The following is a 24,194-nucleotide window of genomic DNA, read 5'->3' as shown; positions in this document are numbered from 1 at the left end:
ACCCACAGTGGAGCAGGCACCGCCCAAAGGTGAACAGAGAAGCCAAACACCACATGTGAAAAGAAGCAAGGTTGAAGCACTGCAGAAAGGAGGTAAGAGTATACAAACAAAACTACAGGCTAACTTGTGACAATATGATGCACACAATGTGCACTCAACTTCTTTGGTCAACCATGGCGAGGCCTGTTCTGAGTGGAACCTGCCCCGTTAAACCTCTGTATGGTCTTGGCCACCATGTTGCAGCTCAGTTTTAGGGTCTTGGCAATCTCCCTATAGCCTGGGCCATCTTTACTGTATGTAAAAAAACAATTCTTTTTTCATATTCTCAGAGAGTTCTTAGCCACGAGGTGCCATGTTGAACTTCCAGTGACCAGTATAAGAGAGTGAGAACGATAATACCAAATTTAACACACCTGCTCCCCATTCACACCTGAGTCCTTGTCACCCTAACGAGTCACATGACAGCGGGGGAGGGAAATCGGCTAATTGGGCCCAAATTGGACATTTTCCCTAAGGGGTGTACTCACTTTTGTTGCCAGCAGTTTAGACATTAATGGCTGTGTGTTGAGTTATTTTGAGGGGACAGCAAATTTACACTATTATACAAGCTATACACTCACTACTTTACATTGTAGCAATGTGTAATTTCTTCAATGTTGTCACGTGAAAAGATAAACATTTACAAAAATGTGAGGGATGTACTTACTTTTGCGAGATACTATAGTTCCTTGTTGGGATCTCTGGTCCTGGCAATTTTTTTTCCCCTTTTAAGTGGATTCTTTTCCTATCTTTGTTATTTTGTTCTGGTATGAATTCAATTGGACAATACCACGGCTGTGGCCTATATCAATCACCATGGGGGCACAAGAAGTGTCCTGGTGGATCGGGATTCTAAAGTGGGCAGAACGATTGTTCCAGCCCTTTCTGCTGTACACATTTCATGGAAGGAACAGAGGTTTGTGGCATGGTCTCGGAATCCTCTGGCCGACGCCACAGAGGCATTAGTCTCTCCTTGGTGTCAGTATCATCTAAATGTTGTCTTTCCCCCCTCTCAAACTTTTGCCAAGACTCCTATGCAGGATCGAGGCAGCAAGGGAATCCGGTCTTTCTAGTGGCTCCAGACTGGCCTCGCCTTTCTTGGTACACCAATCTGGTATGGTGGCTCGGATCTTGGCTTTCCTCAAACGGGGGGTCAAGCAGTGCCTTGCCTTGAGTACCATCAAGGGCCAGGTTTCAGCCTTGGTGGTTTTCTTTCATTGATGCGTATCTTTATCCAGGGAGCTCAACACTTGGTTCTTCCAGTGCGGTCTCCATTACCGTAGTGGGTCCTCAAATTGGTGTTGTCAGTTATCCAGAAATGCCCCTTCGAAAATATTAGGAGGTTCCCCTGCTTACGTTGTCCCAGAAAGTGGCCTTTTTGGTGGCTAATACTTCTGCGTGCAGGGTGTCGGAGCTAGCGCCATTGTCTTGTTGTTCACCTTAGCTGCTGGTTTACAGAGCTAAGGTGGTTCTTCGTCCCTGTCCGTTGCTCCTTCCAAAGGTCGTCTCTGATTTCCATTTAAATGAAGATGCTGGGGTTTATTTACTTAAGGCAAATCCAATATGCACTACTAGTGCACTACTGTAGATCTAATGAGAAGCTCTGAAATGAGGGGAAGCTCTGCTGATTTCTATCATCCAATCATATGAATGCAAAAATGCTGTTTATTATTTTACTTGCATGTCCCCCTTGGATCTACAGCGACTGCACTTCCAAGTGAACTTGCAGTGCACTTGTAGTGCAGAGTGGATTTGCATTTAGTAAATAAACCCCATTGTGTTGCCTTCCCTATGTCCCAGTCCTAAACATCCTAAGGAAATTGCTCTGCATTCCCTGGATGTGGTTCGGGTCTTTTAGGGAGTCAGACTCACTATTTGTACTCACAGTTTGACCTTCGAAAAGGGCTGTCTGCTTCTGCTGCGACTGCTGGATCAGACAGTGATTCAGTCCAATTCAATTAGAGGTCAGGTTCCTCCTTTACCTGTTAAGGCACACTCTACTTGGGTGCTTAGTGCCTCCTGGGCCTTCCGTCATCAGGTATCAGTAATGCAAGTTTGCAGGTGGACATCTGGTCGTCTTTGCACGCTTTTACAAAGTTTTATAAAATGGATGTGTTGGCATCTGCGGATGCTTCTTTTGGCCGCAATGTTTTGCAGGCTGCTGTTTAGAGGACCTGGTCCTCTTTGAGGGAGTATTGTTTTATTCAGGTGAGCTTGTTATGGTTGAGCTCCATGTTACCTGGTTGGCTATGGTTAGCCTTGGGAATTTTTTTCTGCTGTTTTCCCAACCCTCATGTTTGACACTGTGTCACGTACCTGGTCCGAGGCCGATATGCCGAGAGGGCTCCCCTTGCGGCTAAGTGTGGCACACCCCTGAAGGTGGTACAGGAGGTGTAGCGCCCAAAGTAGCACAGGTTGCCAGCAGGGTACTGGAGAACCGGAGGACGCCTGGAGGGTGCTGGAGGAGGTAGGACACACAGCAAGGCAAACGCCTCTTGAAAACTGCTGAGGAACTTGGCAGCCTTGTGCACGACTGGCTGAGGGTCAAACACGTGTGGTCAGTCCGAAGATAAGGCAGGAGGCAATATCAAAGTCTGTAATGGAAGCCGGGGTCATACACAGGAAGACTGATAGATTGTGCAGAGCAGTCCTTGAGGCAAGCCGGGGTCATACACGGGTGATCAAACAGAAGCCAGGTAGGTGAAGCAAGCCAGTGGGTCAATACCAGGAGGAGATAAAACAGAGTCAGGAGCAAGCCGGGTCACAACAGGAAATCCAAAGGAAGAATACAGGCGCACAGGAAAACAGGGAAGCTGACAATCCAGCAATTAAATGGATTCTACCACAGTCCTTTATTGGTCAGCAAGTGGCCGCATCCGTCACGCATTGCGTACGTGCGTTCGCCAATTTGTGCCTTTGTGCCGTTGCATACGCCTGTTCGCCCTTCCTGCACCATGGTGTACAGAGAAACGCCGGATGCGCCCATTAGTATTACTGGCAACATTGCCAGTTCTCCTACGCACATTTCCCTGACAGTGCCCCTCCCCAAGGGGCAGCCTCCGGATGCCCAAATGGGCCAGTCTTTCAGGGTGTCTCCTGTGAAAATCCTGTATCAGCCTAGAAACAAGCCCATTATTTGCAGGCTCCCAAGAGTTATCTTCTGAGGAGTACCCCTTCCCTTTAAATGAGATATTGAATTTGCCTACCCCTTCTCCTACAATCCATTATAGCCTCCACTTCGTATTCAATTTCACCCTCCACCGAAACTGGAGGTGGGAGCAACTCTTCTCTCCCAGGGAATGGGCTAGGTACAGTTGGTTTAAGCAGAGACACATGGAAAACCGGGTGGATCCTATAGGAATTGGATAATGCTAGTTCGAAGGCAACTGGGCGTATTTCCCTATTGAGCTTAAAAGGACCAATAAATTTTGGGACAGCTTCCGGTATGGGCAACAGAGTTTAAGGTTTGCTGAAGAGAGCCATACCTTGTCCCCAACTTTAAAGACTGGATCTCCTTTCCTCTTTCTGTCCTAAAATTTTTTGTAATCCCCTTGAGCTTTTTGGATAGTCTCCTGAAGAGATAAATAATTAGTTTGGATAAAGTTTATTCAATCCTGAACTGCAGGAACAGAGGCTTCTGGCAAAGTGTTGGAAAGAAAGGAGGGATGGAACCCATAATTAGCCCAGAATGGGGGCTGGTTGGTAGCAGAGTGCACTGAATTGTTATATGCAATTTCTGCACAGGGAAGAATGGACAGCCAATCATTCTGAGCACAGGTACAGAAACACCGTAAATATTGCTCCAGGCTCTAGTTTGTTCTTTCCGTTTGACCATTGCTCTGTGAGTGGTAGGCAGAGGAGAGACATACTTCTGTAGACAAAGTTCCGCAAAAGTCTCTCCAGAATTTTGAGGTGAACTGCACCCCTCTGTCAGATACAATGTTGTCTGGTAGTCCATGCAACCTGAATATTTCTTTAATGAAAACCTTAGTAGTTTCCAGAGCCAATGGAGTGCCTATCATAGGCAAGAAGTGTGCTATCTTGGAAAGCCGATCCATTACCACCAGGATGGTGGTGAACCCTTCAGAGGGGGGTAGATCTACTATAAAGTCCAGAGAAATAATTTTGGGATGCAGATAGGTTTAGCAATCATGTATGGTAGCAGATGACAGAGTAGCAGGTGGGCATACAAGAGAGATCAACCCAGTGCAAGAACAGGTGGTAGTAGGCTCAAGAGCTAGCAATCTTAGATAATGCAGATGTAGTAATAGTCCTTAGTATGCAGAGCTAGATAGTGTAAGCTTTAGTATAAAGGTTATAGAGGTTTCCCCTGTGGGGTACTTATCACTAATAGCAATGTAGCAGAGGAGAGGTTCGGCAAGAGCGGATGATCCGGTAGCGGGATACAGGGATCAGCGCAGCGTGGTTCCGACAGTGAGATATGCTTGCAAGCATGAGAGCTTCAAGACAGGTTAGCATCAAGGCACAAAGCAGTTTGAACGAACACATGTGAGTGAGAGCCGGCGATCTAAATAGCCATCCAGTCCGGCGCTCAGTGATGACAGCATCAGTCTTAAAGGTGTATGCGCACCTTACCAAAAGAGAATGGTGGGGCGCATACACTTATGAAAGAGTAATTAGGGTACCCAAAGGTACCAGAACATTACAAGAGCATAGCACATCAAAGCAGATGAACTCCTGGTTGCCAGAATTCCTTTTTGGTGAGAATAGGTCTGGTTTCTTGGGTGACAAGTCTGGAGCTGGGCAAAGAACCATCAGCTAAATGTACCTTGAGTCTTTTTCTCTTATTACAGAGAGGTACACACAGTCTTTATGCAAGAGACAAGTCCAGAAAGCAGCTGCATGCTCTGAAATCAATAATTTCTAGGAGCCAGACCTTCCCTTCCGCCACCTGCAATGAGACAGTACAAGGTGAAATGGAGAAGATCCGGAAACTTGAAAATAAGTGGGACTTCGTGAAGAAAACTTACTGGGTCTCACACTGCAATTACAGCAGACGTCCTCTGACGAAACGCGTAGGGTGGAGTCATCACGTCACTTCCGGGTTTTGGAGCTAGGGGCGTGGAATGTGGAAGCTTCCCGGCTTCTTTCTACTGATCGCGGACAGCCAAACTGTGAGTCACTACCCCCATTTTTTGGATTGGCACTATATATCATACCAAGGGGCCCCCCCTCTCTCTCTTTATCTTTGAGGATCAAAAAAGAGGGAGATCGTGGCGAAGGAACCCCCGAATATTCATATCGGTCCCATTGCAATAACAGGTTGTATACAAGGTGCGACACCAAGTGATCACACTGGTGATTGCAACCTAAGTTTTTTGGCTTATTCACTCTATACACTATTCCTTCAACAAAGAAGAGTTGGAATTTGTGGTATTTACTTATTTATTAACCAATTGATTTTATGAACTTACATCACCACTATCACTGGTACATCACGCTGTATATCAGCAGGCTCTTGTTTTAATACAAATTCACTGATTTGTCGGAATTTATATTATTTAACATTTATTATATATTTTTTACCTATTTAATTAATTTCATTAATTCATCACGATTATCACTGGTATATCACGCTGTTTAACAGCAGGCTTTCTTCTTTAATAAATTCACTGGTTTCTTGTATTCGTTTTCCATTTGATTTATTTGCACTAGCACTTTTAACCCTTGTGTGGGTAACTGTCAAAGGTCAAAAAAACCTGTTGTGTTCTCTGACCACCAAACACTTGAGCACTTTATGATACAATAAAATCACTATTTATTTATTTATTCTGTCTGGAACGTTATCACTTGGAAGGTAGCGCCGTATCAACCTTTGCACCTCTCTTTACTCCTGGATCATTATACTTCCTGATTGTGGTACATGTAGTGCAGATTTTCCTGGTGGCTGCAGGTGCCTGTTTCTGTGGATAGTGAGTCTGGTGGGGTCCTCTCCCTCTTTGCTGAGGATCATTTGGTGCTTTGTGCCTGGTGACCGTGTGGTGCTGCCTGCGCAGTGGGGCTTGTCCCTTAGCAGTGTTTTTACACTTTTTGTGGGGTTCCCCTGGTGACTCATGGATTCTTTGGAACACGTTTCCCCACCTGATCCCCTCTCTGAGGCTGCAGGGACCTCTGGGTCCCAACCATTTATCCATGCACTGACGGTAGTCCTGGAGTCCCTTGTGTCCCGGGTGGAGGTGGTTTGCAAGCGACGGGCTAGCAAAAAGCACCCCCCGCCTTCTCCTGCCTCATTTGTCTCATCAGATCCTGAATCTGATTCGGCTGCCACGAACATGGGTTACCCTGCTGGGTCTGCAACCACGCGCCTGGAATCCTCTGAGAGTGAGGATGATTCCTCCACATCTGGGACTGCACACAAAACAGTGCTGGTGGATGCACTGATTGTATCTGTGCATGAGACCCTAAGGGTGGAGGACGCAGCTGAAGCTGCGACGGAGGCGCAGGTGCCCTTTGGCACTCACAAGCCATTCAAAGCAGCAAAGGTGTTTCCTTTCCCTGCCCCTTTTGACAGAATTTTCGCTAAAGTGTGGGGACGGCCAAAGCATCCCCATGGGATCCCTGAGCGCTTTACTAGGCATTATCCCTATGAGGAGTCCCTTCTTAAGGATCCAGCTGACCGGAAGGCGGAGGCTGTGGTCTGCACTATGTACACTCTGGCTCTTTCGGCAATGAGGCCAGTATTCACTATTGCCCTAGTGTCACAAGCTCTGACCGAGTGGGCTAAGCTCCCATGCCGAGACCTGGAGGGGGAACAGCTCCCCCCTGCCTTTGCCGAGCTGGTGGACCAGCTGGTCCAGGGGCTGCAGTTTATCTGTGTGCCTCTTTGGATACGGCTCCCCTGATGGCTCGCCTTTCTGTTTTGGCAGTTGTCCTTCGGCGTGTCTTTTGGCTCAAGTGCTGGTGTGAGGATCAGACTTCAAATAAGGCCTTGACTGATCTTCCATTTCAAGGAGATCGCCTATTTGAAGCTACCGTGGATGACATCATTAAACGTCTCAAAGGGGGGAAGAGTAATTTTCTTCTGCAGGCTACTAAGGGCAAGGAACCTCGTCATAGACGTGGGCCTTCCTTCTCAGCTCCTTAGGGTCGACTGACAAGGGCTCGAAGCCTTTCAGGGCTTCTTCTGGAGGATCAAAATGAACCTGGTCTTGCAAGCCAAGATCGGGCTTCTTCAGACCTGTGGACAAGGCTCCTTCTGCGCCCTCACCCGTATCAGGGGTGGGGGGAAGTTCTACCCTGGTTTCCGGACCCATAGACACCATGGGTGCAAGACGAGTGGGTCCACTAAGTCATTCGGTCTGGCTACATGATCGAGTTTTGCTTTTGTCTCCGGCAAGGTATTTTTCCTTCCAACTTGTGCCTGTCCCCAGACCGCTTACAGTGCCTGTTTGGGGTGGTACAAGATCTGTTCCTTCAAGGGGTGATTGTCCCAGTTCTGACCTCGGAACCTTTTCAGAGTTTTCACTAAAACCTGTTCACAGTTCCCAGGAAAGAAGGCAAAGTGCATCCAATCCTGGACCTCAAGGCGCTAAACTGCTTTGTGCGGGTACAAAAGTTCAGAATGGAGTACATTCGAACAGTGGAGGCATCCATGCATCAGGGGGATTTCCTCGCCTCTATCGATATCAAGGATGCCTACCTTCACATTCCAATATGTGACAATCACCAGCATTTTCTCCGATTTGCTGTGGGAGAGGAGCATAATCAGTTTGTGGTGTTACCCATGTTTCTGCATCTGTTCCTCAGGTCTTCACAAAGGTGCTAGCCCTGGTGCTAGCTTTGCTACACCAACGGGAGATCGCGGTACTGGGCTACCTGGACGATCTCCTTCTGCGAGCGGAGTCTCCCTCTGCTCTGGTGGAGAACCTGGAGATCACAATATGAACTCTGCAGGAGTTTGGCTGGATTCTGACTTTTTAGAAGTCTGCTTTTGTTCCGGCCACAAAGCTGGACTATCTGGGCCTGATTCTGGACTCGGCCTTAGCCAGAGTGCTCTTTCCTCCGGACAATCTCCAGAAATTGCAGGCTGCAATTCGACTCTTGCTGTCTAGCAAATGGTCATCCCTCCGGACTTGCATGCAGGTGCTGGGCCTCATGGTGTGTACCTTTGAGGTGGTTCTGTTTGCAAAGTTCCATAAGAGGTCCCTGCAAAGGGAATTGGGAGAAAATTGGATTTTTTGACTTACCGTAAAATCAATTTCTCTGATGTTCATTAACGGACACAGCACCCACCCCTCTGTGGAGTTATAATTCTCCTGACACTGCTTGTAAGAAAACTGAGAGGCTATAGCAGACAGAGGGAGTATACCCCCTGGGACTGCCCATGGGTGTAGCCAGAATTCTTTCCTGCCTAGTGTCCTACTCCTGTAGGCAGTATAACCCAATGGTTAAAAAGAATCAGGAGCTGTGTCCGTCAATGAACATCAGAGAAATGGATTTTACGGTAAGTCAAAAGTCCCAGTGCAGTGAGCAGTGTATCTTTGCAAATGCAGCCTCAGCCCCCCGATCACATTGGAGCGATTTGACATTTGTCAAGTTGCATCCTATTGCCGACAATAGCAGTGTTCAAATCATTGTAAACCCGACGGTGCGGTGCCGCATCAATTTGAAAAAATCATTCCTGCACTAATTTTGGCAATTTTGGGGACAACTTAAATAGATATATGTATATGAAGCTGCACAGATGTCTTTCAAGTCACACCCAAAGTCGCACTGATATGTGGCTTTGAAATCGTGCTATTTCAGATGGAATCGCAAAATTTCAATGCTGCAGTCAATGCGAACTGGGTGTAAGGGCAGATTTAAACATGCATCTAAATCTCCACTACTCCTATAGCCAGATCCACATTGGGATCACGCTCCAGAGGCTTCTGACAGTCGGTGAGGAAGCGATCTCCTGCCTCCTGTTTTAACCCTATTCTTGCCAACAAACGGGCCACAAATGAGTGTGTTTGCAGCCCTCCCCCATTGACCTGAATGTGTAGCGTTCAGTGGGCTTGCTGCCCACCAATTGCTACATGTTGGGTCAACTTTGCCGCAGGCACAAAGTGAAGCATTGCGGCCAGGGCATGTAAACATCCCCCTCCAATGCCTATTGCAGCTTAAGAGGGGGGGGAGGGGGACGGTAGGCAAAACCGAAAATCTAAAGGAGGCCTAACTGAACAAGCTGAACTATTAGTTGATTGGTTACCAAGTAGAGCGACTTCAGATTCTGTCTGCTCCAGTTTTTTGGTGGCCATGCCCACTTCATTTTTATCATCTGATTGATGTGAGATTCAGCCAAAATGATCAAATCTGAAAAAAAATTTTTAATAGGCATAACATCCCTTCCAATCGTTATAAGTTCAGTTTAGATTGGATTGGATCAAATGACCAGGTTGGGGTTTTATCAAATATTTTGCATTGATCGGCAGCACTGATACTTTGTACATGAATACGGTTGTATTTTGATCAACCTGATTACATGGTGGAAACAGAGATGTGATCAATAACTTACAATCGTTAGTTTTCATTGAATCGTAGCTATTAAAAATCCACTTCACTGTGTGGCATATCAACCAAATGGGTTGCTGTCTATAAATCAGTGTTTCTCAACCTTTTTTTTAGTGAAAGCACCCTTTAAAATTATGGACAGTCTCTAGGCATCCAATTGTAAAATGTAAAAAGTTACTATTCTAATAGCTTTACACAATGCAGCAACATCCACACATAGGACACACAACTTTAGAGGTGATTTTTTTCTTCCAAAGCAAATACACTTTTGCATGCTGGTACTGACTAGTATTCCAATGTTTCTCTTCTCCCTCAATTTCTCTCCATCAGTCAGCTAATGTCACCCCAGTGCTGAGGGAGAGGGGCACAGGAGGGTCAAACAAGGATGCAGTGGAAGCAACAGAAATCCTCCTTATTAAATGATCATGTCACTGGTTGTTAGGATGCCAGTGTCTAGAACAGGGGTCTCTAAACTTTCCAAACAAAGGGCCGTTTTACTGTCCTTTAGACATTAGGGGGGGTGGTACTGTGGTAATCGAAAATAGGAAATATCCCAGCATCAGTCTCCTTCGTATGAATTGTGCCCCATCATTGGTGTCATTGGGAGGAATTGTGCCCTATCATTAGTCTCATTGGTAGGAATTGTGCCCCATCATTGGTGTCATTAGGAGGAATTGTGCCCCATAGTTGGTATAATTTGTAGGAATTGTCCCCCATCATTGGGAGAAAGTGTGCCCCATTGTTGGTGTTCATTGGGAGGAATTGTGCCCCATCGTTGGTGTTCATTGGGAGGATTTGTGCCCCATTGTTGGTGTTCATTGGGAGGAATTATGCCCCATTGTTGGTGTTCATTGAGAGGAATTGTTCCCTGTAGTTGGAAGGAATTGTGCCCTATAGTTGGTCTCATTGGTAGGGATTGTGGCCCAACATTGGTGTCAGTGGGAGGAATTGTGCTCCATTGTTGGTTTCATTGGGAGGAATTGTGCCCCATCGTTGATGTCATTTGGAGGAATCGTGCCCCATTGTTCTCATTGGTAGAAATTGTGCCCCCTTGTTGTTCTCATTGGTAGGAATTGTGGCCCATCGTTGGTGTTCATTGGGAGGAATTGTTCCCCATTGTTGGTGTTGTTGGGAGGAATTGTGCCCCGTAGTTGGTCTCATTGGTAGGGATTGTGGCCCAACATTGGTGTCAGTGGGAGGAATTGTGCTCCATTGTTGGTTTCATTGGGAGGAATTGTGCCCCATCGTTGGTGTCATTTGGAGGAATCGTGCCCCATTGTTGTTCTCATTGGTAGGAATTGAGGCCCATCGTTGGTGTTCATTGGGAGGAATTGTTCCCCATTGTTGGTGTTGTTGGGAGGAATTGTGCCCCGTAGTTGGTCTCATTGGTAGGGATTGTGGCCCAACATTGGTGTCAGTGGGAGGAAGTGTGCCCCATCGTTGGTGTTCATTGGGAGGATTTGTGCCCCATTGTTGGTGTTCATTGGGAGGAATTGTGCCCCATTGTTGGTGTTCATTGAGAGGAATTGTTCCCTGTAGTTGGAAGGAATTGTGCCCTATAGTTGGTCTCATTGGTAGGGATTGTGGCCCAACATTGGTGTCAGTGGGAGGAATTGTGCTCCATTGTTGGTTTCATTGGGAGGAATTGTGCCCCATCGTTGGTGTCATTTGGAGGAATCGTGCCCCATTGTTGTTCTCATTGGTAGGAATTGAGGCCCATCGTTGGTGTTCATTGGGAGGAATTGTTCCCCATTGTTGGTGTTGTTAGGAGGAATTGTGCCCTGTAGTTGGTCTCATTGCTAGAAAAAGTGTCAGTGGGAGGAAGTGTGCCCCAGTGTTGGTGTCATTGGTAGGAATTGAGGCCCATCTTTGGTGTTCATTGGGAGGAATTGTTCCCCATTGTTGGTGTTGTTGGGAGGAATTGTGCCCTGCAGTTGGTCTCATTGCTAGGAATTGTGGCCCAACATTGGTGTCAGTGGGAGAAACTGTGCCCCATTGTTGTGTCATGGGGAGGAATTGTGCCCCATCGTTGGTGGCATTGGGAGAAATGATGCCCCATTGATGTCATTGGGAGGAATTGTGCCCCATCAATGTGTAATTAGGAGGAATTGTGCCCCATCAATGTGTCATTGGGAGGAATTGTGCCCCATCAATGTGTCATTAGGAGGAATTGTGCCCCATCAATGTGTAATTAGGAGGAATTGTGCCCCATCAATGTGTCATTGGGAGGAATTGTGCCCCATCAATGTGTCATTAGGAGGAATTGTGCCCCATCAATGTGTCATTGGGAGGAATTGTGCACCATCAATGTGTCATTAGAAGGAATTGTGCCCCATCATTGGCATCAGTGAGTAAAATAGTGCCCCAAGGGCCACATAATAGCAAGAAAAGGGCTGCAGTTTGGAAACCACTGGTCTAGAAATCGGTAATGTAACATAACGAAAACAGCTGTGACTTCGTGTAACTAAAAGGCAGGCTTAAATCATCTAGCTTGTACACTTCTGATGAATTTTTAGGCATTTTGCCAAGGCACTCCTGAAGAAACCTCAGGGTACATGAGAAGAGATTGATCAATCATTTATGGCCCCATCGCTATACCTCATGACACTATACAGATGGATGAGTTGTGTGTCACACGTGGTACAGTCAGGTATCTCTCTAGCAGTACACAGAGGAACCTCCCCGGCTGACACTTTTCCCAGAAACGAAACCAGCACTGTCACCGCACCGCCCACAGAAACCACCGCAAACCACGCCCCTTCGCTGACCAGACCACTCCCCCCGGGGCGTCCGCCTGCCCGCCTGCCAGTGTCTCGGCACATCACGTGGTGTATCCGTGACGTAGAAGGAAGAAGACGCCATTAGAGGGAGGTGTATAGTCTACCAGAGAGACCTTGGCCTGTCAGAAAGCCGCCGATCAGCTGAGCGCTGCTCCAGCCGTGTGAGGAAACAGGGGGCGCTTCCTGGGACTGCGTGTGGCCTCCGGTATAGCCTTGGGCTCCGTGTTCCCCGCTTGAGTTGGTGCCCATGGCGGCTGGAGGAGGAGGAGGCGGAGCCGGGGGCAGCAAGACGTACTCGTTCAAGGTGGTGCTGCTCGGGGAGGGCTGTGTGGGCAAGACGTCTCTGGTGCTGAGATACTGCGAGAACAAGTTCAACGACAAACACATCACCACCCTGCAGGTGACACAGCCCCGTGTGTGTGTGTATTAGGGCCTCCTGTGCTGGGGGGGCAGTGTGTACATCTCCTGTCATCACCACACAGCCCCTCCATCAGTCTGGGGGACCTGTTGCTGTGTGTGTGTGTGTGTGTGTATTAGGGCCTCCTGTGCTGGGGGGGCAGTGTGTACATCTCCTGTCATCACCTCACAGCCCCTCCATCAGTCTGGGGGACTTGTTGCTGTGTGTGTGTATTAGGGCCTCCTGTGCTGGGGGGGCAGTGTGTACATCTCCTGTCATCACCACACTTCCCCTCCATCAGTCTGGGGGACTTGTTGCTGTGTGTGTGTGTATTAGGGCCTCCTGTGCTGGGGGGGCAGTGTGTACATCTCCTGTCATCACCATACAGCCCCTCCATCAGTCTGGGGGACTTGTTGCTGTGTGTGTGTTAGGGCCTCCTGTGCTGGGGGGGGGGGGCAGTGTGTACATCTCCTGTCATCACCACACAGCCCCTCCATCAGTCTGGGGGACTTGTTGCTGTGTGTGTGTTAGGGCCTCCTGTGCTGGGGGGGGGGGGGGGCAGTGTGTACATCTCCTGTCATCACCACACAGCCCCTCCATCAGTCTGGGGGACTTGTTGCTGTGTGTGTGTTAGGGCCTCCTGTGCTGGGGGGGGGGGGGGGGGCAGTGTGTACATCTCCTGTCATCACCACACAGCCCCTCCATCAGTCTGGGGGACTTGTTGCTGTGTGTGGAAACTTGTGTTGTTTAGCCTGCAGCTCCATCTCAGTGACTGCCATTTGTACAGACCTCACCATGTGTTGCATTAGTCACTTTACAATTTGGATCACTTTTAGAGCTCGATCAGCGATGGATCGCTTTTCAGATGGCATTTGACAGGCGTCATGTGACCTCATGTCGCCTTCTCGCTGCCTGTTTTAACCCCTGAAAGCCCACGCTGCAGCCCCATTTATATGAACAGGGGGTGGAATTCTTGTCAGAATTGCGGCCATGGCAAATGTACAACCTCACCCGGCAGTCTTTGTAGCTTTAAGTGGAACTTCACTCTCCCAATAAACATTGATTATTTTTAATCCACATGCTGCTAGCGTTAGTAAATACATAGGAAAGTATATTAGATTACTTGTTTTAGTTACTTCCTGGTTTCTTACTTAGGCAGATGATGTCATACATTCCAGGAGTATGGGGGGGGGGGGTGGAAATTAATGGGGTTTGGAACATAGAAATTCTCTTAGGTGCACTGAAAAGCACACTTGGGGATATTATTACGCGCCAAGCACCATTAATCCCTTCTACCTAAAAGTACAATGTACAGCTCTTTTGTATAAGGTTAATCCCAGCGTGCTAAGCGGCAAAGAAAGAAACAGACACTCGCTGTAAATTCAATGCCAACTGATGTATCGCTGCTTTACAGTGCAGCGCTCAGGTTTATTTATAGGCATAGATCAAAATGGGGGTTACAGGGGAGCGGCTTCAAGACCACCAATCACAGACATGCATACATTCAGAAATAAAAAAGGAAGGGGAGTGCATTTTCATGAACGAGCAAATTAACTAACTAAAAATACATCCTAAAGAAACGTCCACATAAATATTAATACAATTTCCACAACAGGGGGTTACTCTCCTGCATGCATGTTTGTGCTAAGGGCAGATGGCTTCCAGGAAGTAAATGCTAGATGAATCATTTGCCCTTATTCAATATGGCCACAGCCAGAAATGATAGGGGGTGTTTTTTAAGTGATTTCTCAACAAAATAAAGCACAGAGACATGGATGGAGGGGGGGGGGGGGGGGGTTTCTTGCCTAGGCAGATGTCACACATTCCAGGAGTCTTCAGGAGGTGAGGGGTCACTCTCCTGCATGCATGCTTGAGTTAAGGGCAGATGGATTCCAGGAAGTAAACACTAGATGAATCATTTGCCTTTACTCAATATGGCCACAGCCAGAAATCCTAGGGGGTGTTTTTCTAAGTGATTTGTCAACAAAATAAAGCATGGAGACATGGATGGAGGGGAGAGTTTGCGTTGAATATTGTTAAAAATTAATCAACCACTTAAGCCCCGGAGGATTTGGCTGCTTGAAGACCAGGGTTTTTTTTTTTTTTTTTTTTTTTTTTTTGCGACATTGCGGCGGAGAGATCGGACCCTTGACTGACATTTTTGACACTTTTGGGGTTACCAGTGACATTTCTACAGTAATCAGTGCTATACATAGGCACTGTTACTGCAAAATGACACTGGCAGGGAAGGGGTTAACTTTATTGGGGAGGGAGGGATTCAGTGTGTCCCTAGGGGCGTGCTTTCTACTGTGATTGGCTGTGGCTACTAGGGTAGGAACAGTGATCAACGGTCCTACATAGTAGAACCGTCTAAACACTGTTTCTACATAGGGGAGAATGACAGGCGGCTTGTTTACATCAGCCGCCTGACTTTCTCCCTCTGTACCGACGATCGGCGAGTGACCGGCGGACATTGGGTCCGCCGGTCACACGCACTAACTTCCCTGTGAACGAGCCACGGCGGGCGTGTGCCTCCGTGCCCGCCCGCTATTGGCTCACAAGCAAGTGACAGGCAAGTGACGTATCGGTACGTCACTCTGCCTTGCCGGGGCTGACCGCCGCAGTATATAGTCGTGCGGTGGTCGGCAACCGGTTAAAGCAGAACTTTACCCTCAAAAGCTTAATAAAAAAAAAAAAAAACCCACTGTGCGACCCGATCCTGATGCGGCTGAAAAAAAGGGTCCTGTGCGTGTTTGGTGCTGATACAGTGCAAATTCAGCCATACAAAGTGTATGGCTGAACTCGCATCCACACATGAGATCGCATGTAATGAAGGAGCAGTGCGCTCTGATATTACATGTGATTTCGCAAGCCGCACAAATGTGAACCGGCACTTTTAATTCTGCTACTAACATTAGTGTGTGCTTTAAATTGCCTCCAGCATTGTTCCTGATTCTTCCTGCTGGAGGTTGTCATTTTGCTGAAGCCCAGAGCCCCTGAACAGCAGTAAGGCCTCGTTCACACCAGGTGCAGCGACAATCAGCTTTACTGTTCATGTTCTGCAAGGGCACAAAAAACAATTGGTCTCTATGTACCCTGTTGAGACAACAATGTTGGTATCACCTGCAGATTTTTTTCTGCATGGGGGGGAAAAAAAAAACTGACATGACATCAACATTGGTGTGAATAGGGCACAAAAATGACACATTTGGAAACCAATGTCGGTTTTCATACACCTATGGTGTGAATGAGCCTTTTATTGTAAAGCACAACTAAATGCATCAATTTAAGTTTCATTCCTGGAGTGATGGGATTGCTGTCACATTTGCTTGTCTTCCAGCAAACTGTCAATAACTGATCACATATGCAGCACCATTGCATTTACAGATCAAATAGAAGCAGCTTCCTTGGCTGTAAAGGAAGGATTAATTACATTTTAAGGCTGTCAGCAGATCGGCCTCTACAAACTCGGCAGTGCTTATAAATAGAGTGCAACTGAGCATGTGCAGATCAGGGTGCATTACTGTACTTTAAACAGTATAGGCACTTATTTTGAATATTTTTCTATTGCTATACCTGCAAAGGGGGCCAGCCTGAAGTGATCTGGCAGGACCTAATTTCCTTACTAAAGTTTCACTTTGGTTTGTGGTGCTCCGATGCAGTGTAGTTTCGCTTTAACCAATTGGCCTCCAGAAGAAGATTTACCCCTGCTTCATGACCAAACCATATTTTGCGATACAACACTGCGTTACTTTAACTGACAATTGTGCGATTCTGTGACGTTGTACCCAAATAAAATTGATGTCCTTTTTTGTCCCACAAATGTGGCTTTCTTTTGGTGGTATTTGATCACCTCTGCGTTTTTTTTTTTTTTTTTTTTCCCCCGCTATAAACAATGAGACCGACAATTTTGAAAACAAATTGTTACTTTCTGCTATAAATAAAACATCCAATAAAAAAAAAAAAAATGTATAAAATCAAATTTCTTCATCAGTTCATGCCAATGTGTATTCTGCTACATGTTTTTGGTAAAAAAAAAAATCCCAATAAGTGTATTTTGATTGGTTTGCACAAAAGTTATGTCTACAAACTATGTAATATATTCATGTAATTTTTTGTTATTTCTTTTATACTAGTAATGGCGCTGATCAACGACTTGTAGCGAGACTGTGATAATGCGGCGGACAAATTGGATACCTAACTCAGTTTTCACACTTTTTGGGGACCATACTAATACAGTGATCAGTGCTAAAAATATGCCCGGTCACTGTACTACTGACGCTGGCTGGGAAGGGGTTAGCATCAGGGGCTATCAAAGGGTTAACTGTGCCTAGCCAGTGTTTGTGCACAGTGTGAGGGTGCTTTTACTAGATGGAAGGCATAGATCCGTGTTCCTGCTTTGCAGAGACACAGGATCCATACCTTTCCTACTGACAGAATGACAATCCGCTAGAGCTGCACGATTCTGGATAAAAAGAGAATCGCCATTTTTTTTCTTAGAATAAAGATCACAATTCTTGGCGTACAAGTGTCACAAAAAGGCTTATTCTTTAAAGAGCAAGTAAACCCTCCTCTGTAACTTTTACCTATAGGTAAGCCTATGATAAGGCTTACCTATAAGGTACTGTAAATATCTCCTAAACATGTACCGTTTAGGAGATATTTACCTTCAATGCAGCCAGTGACATCCCTGGCGCATGCGCTCTGAAGGAATGGCCGCTCGTGCCATTCCTTCAGAGCCCCGTGCCGTGACCGTCGGCTCCCGCGCGTGACATGTCGCCCGTCATACAGGTAAGCGGATGGCACGGCGGGGCTTCGTTCTAAGGTAAGTATTTCATAATGAGCTAGTATGCTATGCATACTAGCTCATTATGTGTTTCTCTTGCAGGGTGCAGAAAAAAAAAATGTTTTGGGGTTTACAACCTCTTTAAGAGGTTAAACTGATGGAAGTTCATTTGTTTGATCTAAAATAACAAAAGGATCATCAGCATTGTGTTTTTAGTTATCTAGCAGCCTTGACAATGTTGATAAACATTTGCTGGAGGCTTTTTTTTTTTTTGACAGCTGTGAGTGAGCAGAGAACAGCTCTGTATGAATAGAGGAAATGCTGTTTTAGTGCCAGTTTAAACTATAGCAGGGGTCTTCAAACGATGGCCCTCCATTATACCTGGTCATGTCTGTGAATGTCAGAGTTTTACTAGGCCTCATGGGATGTGTAGTTCTGCAACAGCTGGAGGGCCGTAGTTTAAGGATCCCAGCACTATAGCGATGTCAGACATCGCATGTGATTCGCACTGCTCTGCAAATCGCAAACGATGTCTGTGCAATGCAAATTTGGCCATACAGATTGTATGGCTGAATTTTCATCGCATTCGGACCAAAGTCATGCAGGACCCTTGTTTTTTTTTGGTCTGCACCAAAATCAGATCGCATGGGTGCTCACACCTATGTGATCCGATTCCTGTTTGAATTGACAGTTCTCACTGCGATAGGAGAATGAATCTGGTGGTGTCATTAACTTTATATTGACACTCCCAGCAGTTTGCATATGGCAGTGTGAACTGCCTGCGAATCGGGTGCGATGCGGGAACCCGCAGTGGATTTGCGGGGTTCCCGCATCGCACCAATGGGAACGGGCACTTAAGATCGCGGGGTGGGGATCGACATTGCAACTTTTTTTTTTTTTTTTAACAATTGCACAGCTCTTGTTTTCATAGGCAGATTGCCCGTCCACCCAGCTTTGCACATGCCAATCACCGGCTCCTGGCAGAGCAAGTACCAGGGAATAGCTTTGCAAATGGGGAAAAAAAAAACCGAGCTCTCTTCTGACAGCGGCGATGTGTCTTTTTTTTTTTTTTTATTTCTCTGCAAAGCGGCGGATAAAACCGGCGCATCCCTTAGTAAAAGCACTGCACAGTAAACACTTTACACATAGACATACATTTTAACCCTTTGATTGCCCCAGATGTTACCCCTTCCCAGCCAGTACAGTGGCCGTGTATATTATTAGCACTAATCATTGTATTAGTGTTACTGGAGATGTCAGTGACAGTCAATCAGTTTCCACAAAGTGTCAGATTGTCCGCCGTACAATCACAGTCCCACTATAAGCCGCTGATCACCGCCATTACTAATATAAATAAATATAAATTCCAGTATATAGCTCATAGTTTTGTAGATGCTATAAATGGCAAAAACACTCAATTACCCAAGTTGGAAATGACTGAAATACTGAATTTTAGTCCGTCTTTGGTCAGCTTAAGTATCCTGTCCTCTTTGTATTGTCCCCCCCCCCCCCCCATGGCATCAGCACAACCATGCACTGGAAAGATCAGGGTGCTGCTGTTTCCCCTCCTCCAGCTTTCTGAACTCCTTATGCAGCTGAGGACTGAGGATATGTGATCACTCTAAAAACAGAATGTCGGAGATATTTATAATTTTTTTTATTAGTGGTGCATCAAAATGAAAATTCAGATTCACTTAAATCCGAAACCGAAATAGACAGTTTAAAAAACAAAAAAAAAAATATAGATTATATTGTAATGTAGTTGTATTATATTCAGCTTTTTAATTTGTTTTTGAAGCGCTTTTGCATGGAAAAAAAATACTGCAAGAAAAATGCATCCCTTTTATAATTCTATGTATGTCTTCACACTGGTCTGTTGCGGTGTAGTGCACCTCCCTATTGAAAACTTGGCACAAACGCGTCAAAATTGCACCAGCGTTGCATTTTTTATACGGGTTTTGAGTCGCATGACCAATGAAAATCGTGGCAAATTTATGGTGGTCATTATCTGCAAATTTTATCCCAATGTTTGGCCCTATTTTCGGGTAATCATTGTTGAGGACCAATATATCAGTGCATCCCTAGTTTTCTATCTATACACAAATGATTTACCTTTTTATTTCTATTTTAAACTGAATGGGTTGTTTTACAAGGTGATCGTTTACATATACTTTAACAAATTAAAGCTGAACTCCAGCTAACATTTTGTGAGCAGCTACAGTAATAGTTTATTTTTCTCTTGGAATAAAGTCTTGCATAAGTAACCCCTGATCATTGTTGGTACCCCTGTCAGTGTTAAATGGTTTGCCTCCACCCTGTAACTGCTACATCTGCAGGAGAGCATTGTCTGTTAAAAAACACTTACTAGATTGGTTGGCTGCATTTATTTTCTTTGTAGGTTTTCTTTCCTTTATTTTCACCATCTGAAAATATAGGAAAGAAAACCTCAAAAGTAAATGAATGCAGCCAACCTTTCTAAGAATTAGTAAGCTTCAATATAATGTTTGCCTTTGGGTTTTATACCACTTTAGGTCCATTCACACCAGATGTATTAATCAGCACATTAACGCTTGGCAGCGCTTCTAGATTGTAAAATTGATGTATTTCAGTAGGGATACACCAGTGTGTTTTACTGATGTGCGCTGGACAGAATGTAGCACAGAGTCTGCCTTTTTCCGATGAGTGTAATGCATTGAATAAGTATGTAAGCGCTATGCGCACAAAACAGGCCAGCACAAGTTTAGTTACTGCTGTGCCTTAGTCCCTTGGCAACTGCCTGGAAGTGAGGAGAAAAGGCTTCTTCTAGGGGACAGGTTGCAGCCCATATCAAAACCACTGCACAGGTACATTTTACCTGCATTCAAAGACCCATGGAGCTTATTCATCCTATGACTGCATAGCTCAACGCAGGCTCATAACCAGGGCACAAAGAAAGTTTCCCATGTGTCCTGATCTTACTATACGTGTGTGTGTGTGTGTGTGGGGTGCACTGTGTAAAAAAGGCAGCGACATGCAGCAGTGCATAAAACTGAATTAAATGTCATTTTGTCACATGTTAATACAGTTAAAAATAATGTAAACCATGCCTTGCGTTGTAACATGTTGCACTGCCCCTGCATAGCACACACTAGCTTGGGGGCTCACGCTGTACGCTGTCAAGTAGGAAGTACCCGCACCCAGAAGCTGCAGGTGTGTTATCAGTCGCAGCCTTTACAAATTAATGACAGCTATTGCTGTTGTATTCATGTAATGTGCAGTCATGTGGTTACATGCATATATAGATGAATGAGCAGCTCTGGATACAAATTGTCTGCATCTAGGACCACGCAACTGTCCCGAAGGTCAGTTAACACCATAGAAACGCATTCAAGATGCTTTTCTGCATGTGCATTTTTTGTGTTCCAGTGCGTTCTTGATGCATTTTTTGATGCAGTTCAGTGCATTTTCCCTTAGACGTGCATTTAGGTGCATTCCAGTGTGTTTTTTTTAATGCGTTTTATGGCGTTCTAGTACAGTACAAATGCAGAATGTTCAAACTTTTTGGTGTATTTTTATTTTTTGATTTTGGAACTGCAAGCACTGGTGTGAACTATGCTATTAAAAACCGTGCAACCTAATTTCCATATGTTTTTGATGCAGAAAAAAAAAACGCACTGGAATGCATGTGGTGTGAACTTGCCCTAACAGAATGTAACTACTCAATTTGCACTTGTATGCATACAGCCGTGTGTCAGGCTGTTGAACTGTGCAGTCTGCTGATTGCACACTCCTGTAATCCCCACTGCAAAAATGTTGATGCTTGGACAAGCAGAGCTCTAATCAGCCATGTGAATGAGGCCCTATTTATTCAATAGGTCACATGGGGGAATCCCTGATTAGCCAAGCCCTGAAAGCTTATTTCATGGGTTTTTTGGGGGTAAAAAAGGATAAAGGTCAGTCCAGATAGACTTTTATTTTTAATAAGACTGGATGAGATGATGATAATACTTGTGCGGTGCTTTATTACCTGCTGCAGGCTTGGATAGAAAAAAAATTTGTAACTTTCTTAACGGGGCAGACCTGCCAAAAAAGGAAAAAATAAGTACCAGACCATTTCCTGATGTACTGTAGAACGGTTAGTCACATGGTATGCCTTACAGGTTTCAGATGTTATCAGATTTTCTTTTTTTGTGCAGCAATGGCAAGGCAAAAAATAGTTGTTTGTAATACTGTTCTGTAGGTTAGTGAACAGACTAGCTGTTAAAGTGGACCTATCATTAAAAGTCACACCTCCCATGAATCGGGCCACATGAAAACTTGTTAACCTTTCAAATTCTAATTTTGGGTAAATCGGTATCTTTTACACCTCCCCTTATTTTCCTGGACATTCATTGTCTGCCTTCACACATTCTATGGTGACTTCAGCTGGAAATAGATGGACATCTCTGCAGAGACCGGCCGAATGTCGATCAGTGTTTAGTTTGGCCCCATCTGACAGAAGTCAATCATTAGACAAGCTGGTAAACTCTTTTTTTCAAATATAGCTTTAATTAAAGCACCGAAAGGGCCAATACATAACATGACAATAATTACAGATGAACAAGACAAGATAAGAGAAACTCAAAGAACCAATATTAATGGTACTGAAAAAATAAGTGGTGTAGCTTCTCTTCCTATATACTCCATTACTTTCCTTTTCCAGAATAATTGGGTAGGGCGGGAGAAGAGGAGAACAAAAAAAAAAAAGGGGGGGGGGGGTTATTTATGTGGGGACAAGCTAGTAAACATTGTGTTTGCAAACCAGGTAATGTTTCTCCTGCACTGGTGGGACTGCACTGATAATCAGTGTACATGTCCCTTTTTTAGAGAAGCCAGTTATTGGCCCTCATGTCCTCTCCTCATGCTGATTATCAGCATGAGGAAGGGTGTGCCGATAACCTGCTTCTGTTTACATGCATGATTGGCTGTAGATTGGACACAGCTGATTGGCTCCCGAAACTGATCGCAGAGCGCCCCGCCCGCAGTGGCCACGATCACAGGAGGCCAGAACTAGCTGGCTGCAATGAAGCCGTCATTCGACTGTAGCACCTCGGCAAGTGGTTAATTGAACAAGCTAGTATTGGAAGCTGATTGGCCATCATGCAAAGCTGCACCAGATTTTTCACCCCTCAGTTTTAGTAAATCTACCTAACAGTGTCCTGGGGGTGGGGGTTATATCTCTCCATCCACATTATTTGTGTAGGTAGAGGAATCCCTTTTTTTTTTTTTTTTTTCTGTTTTCTGTTTTCTTTGCTGTGCGCAATAAAAAAAAAAAAATCTCTGGCCAATTTAAGTTACCCATGTGGCTGTAACGAGTATGTTCCTGACACTTATTGGAAATGAGGAAGCCACTGGGTAAGTGGTAGAATGTCTTCTGCATTACAGAACAAGTTCATATTATTGTGACTATGTCTAGCTATACCATGACCTGGATAAATTAAACTTTTACAGATTAACCACTTAAGCCCCGGAAGATTTTACCCCCTTCCTGACCAGGGGGTATTTTGCGATTCGGCACTGCGTGACTTTAACGGACAATTGCGCGGTCGTGCAATGCTGTATCTAAACGAATTTGGCGTCCTTTTTTTTCCCACAAACAGAGCTTTCTTTTGGTGGTATTTGATCACCTGTGCGATTTTTTTTTTTTTTTTTTTTTTTTTTTTTTTTTTTTTTTTGATCATGCGCTATAAACAAAAAAAGAGCGTAAATTTTGCAAAAATAGCAATATTTTCACATTTTTTTTATATGAAATTCCCCCCCAAAAAAATGTAAAAATCTAAATTTTTTAACATTTTCGGCCAATTTGTTTGATGCTACCTATGTTTGGTAAAAAAAAAATCGCAAAAAGCGTATTTTCATTGGTTTGCGCAAAAGTTATCGCGTTTACTAACAAATGGAAAGATTTTTGTCATTTTTGTTGTTGTTTTTTTTCGGCAATCTGCAATTTATTTATTTATTTTTTTTTTTGCGGTACTGCGACATTGCGGCGGACAGATCGGACCCTTGACTGACATTTTTGACACTTTTGGGGTTACCAGTGACATTTCTACAGTAATCAGTGCTATACATATGCACTGTTACTGTAAAAATACACTGGCAGTGAAGGGGTTAACTTTTTTTGAGGGAGGGGCTATGTTTGTCCCTAGGGGCGTGATTCTAACTGTGATTGGCTGTGGCTTGAGATGTATGAACAGTGATCAACGGTTCTACATAGTAGAACCGTATGATCATCATTCATACACCGGGGAGAATGACAGGTGGTTTGTTTACACAAGCCGCCTGACTTTCTCCCTCTCCCCCGACGATCGCAGAGTGACCGGCGGACATCGGGTCCGCCGGTCACACGCGCGGGGGGGTCCGTGACCACGCGGGAGCGTGCCTCCGGCGGCGCGCGTTCGCTCCCTAGATCCTCACAGGCTAGCGATGTAGACCTACGTCACTTTGCCTGTGAGGGGCTGACCGCCGACGTAGATAGTCGTGCTGCGGTCGGCAAGTGGTTAAAGTGTTACTTAAAGCGAAGTTCCATCCTCAAACGTTTTTTAGATAAAAATACCCCCGGGACAGTCAGGGCTAGTGCATTTCAGAATGGATAGCCTCTGAACTGTCCCAGGTTGCACCTTTTTAGAAGAAATACTTACCTTGAAAATGTCTTGTCCAGTGC

At 45.3% G+C, this 24,194-nt stretch overlaps 1 protein-coding gene across 1 annotated transcript in view; it reads left to right on the top strand.

Moving 5' to 3' along the window:
• Window positions 1-12,399: 12,399 nt before the first annotated feature.
• Window positions 12,400-24,194, top strand: part of RAB21 (RAB21, member RAS oncogene family) — a 34,913-nt gene continuing 23,118 nt past the window's right edge. The window contains exon 1 of the mRNA XM_082253109.1: window positions 12,400-12,732. Within this exon, the coding sequence (XP_082109235.1) occupies window positions 12,580-12,732 (153 nt within the window). The 5' untranslated portion in view covers window positions 12,400-12,579. The remainder of the gene's footprint in view (window positions 12,733-24,194) is intronic.

This window comes from Pelophylax lessonae, assembly GCF_965119305.1.
Source record: "Pelophylax lessonae genome assembly, chromosome: 4".
NCBI lineage: Eukaryota > Metazoa > Chordata > Amphibia > Anura > Ranidae > Pelophylax > Pelophylax lessonae.
The sequence above is the reverse complement of the archived record's forward strand: the minus strand, read 5'-3'. Positions and strand labels throughout refer to the sequence as shown.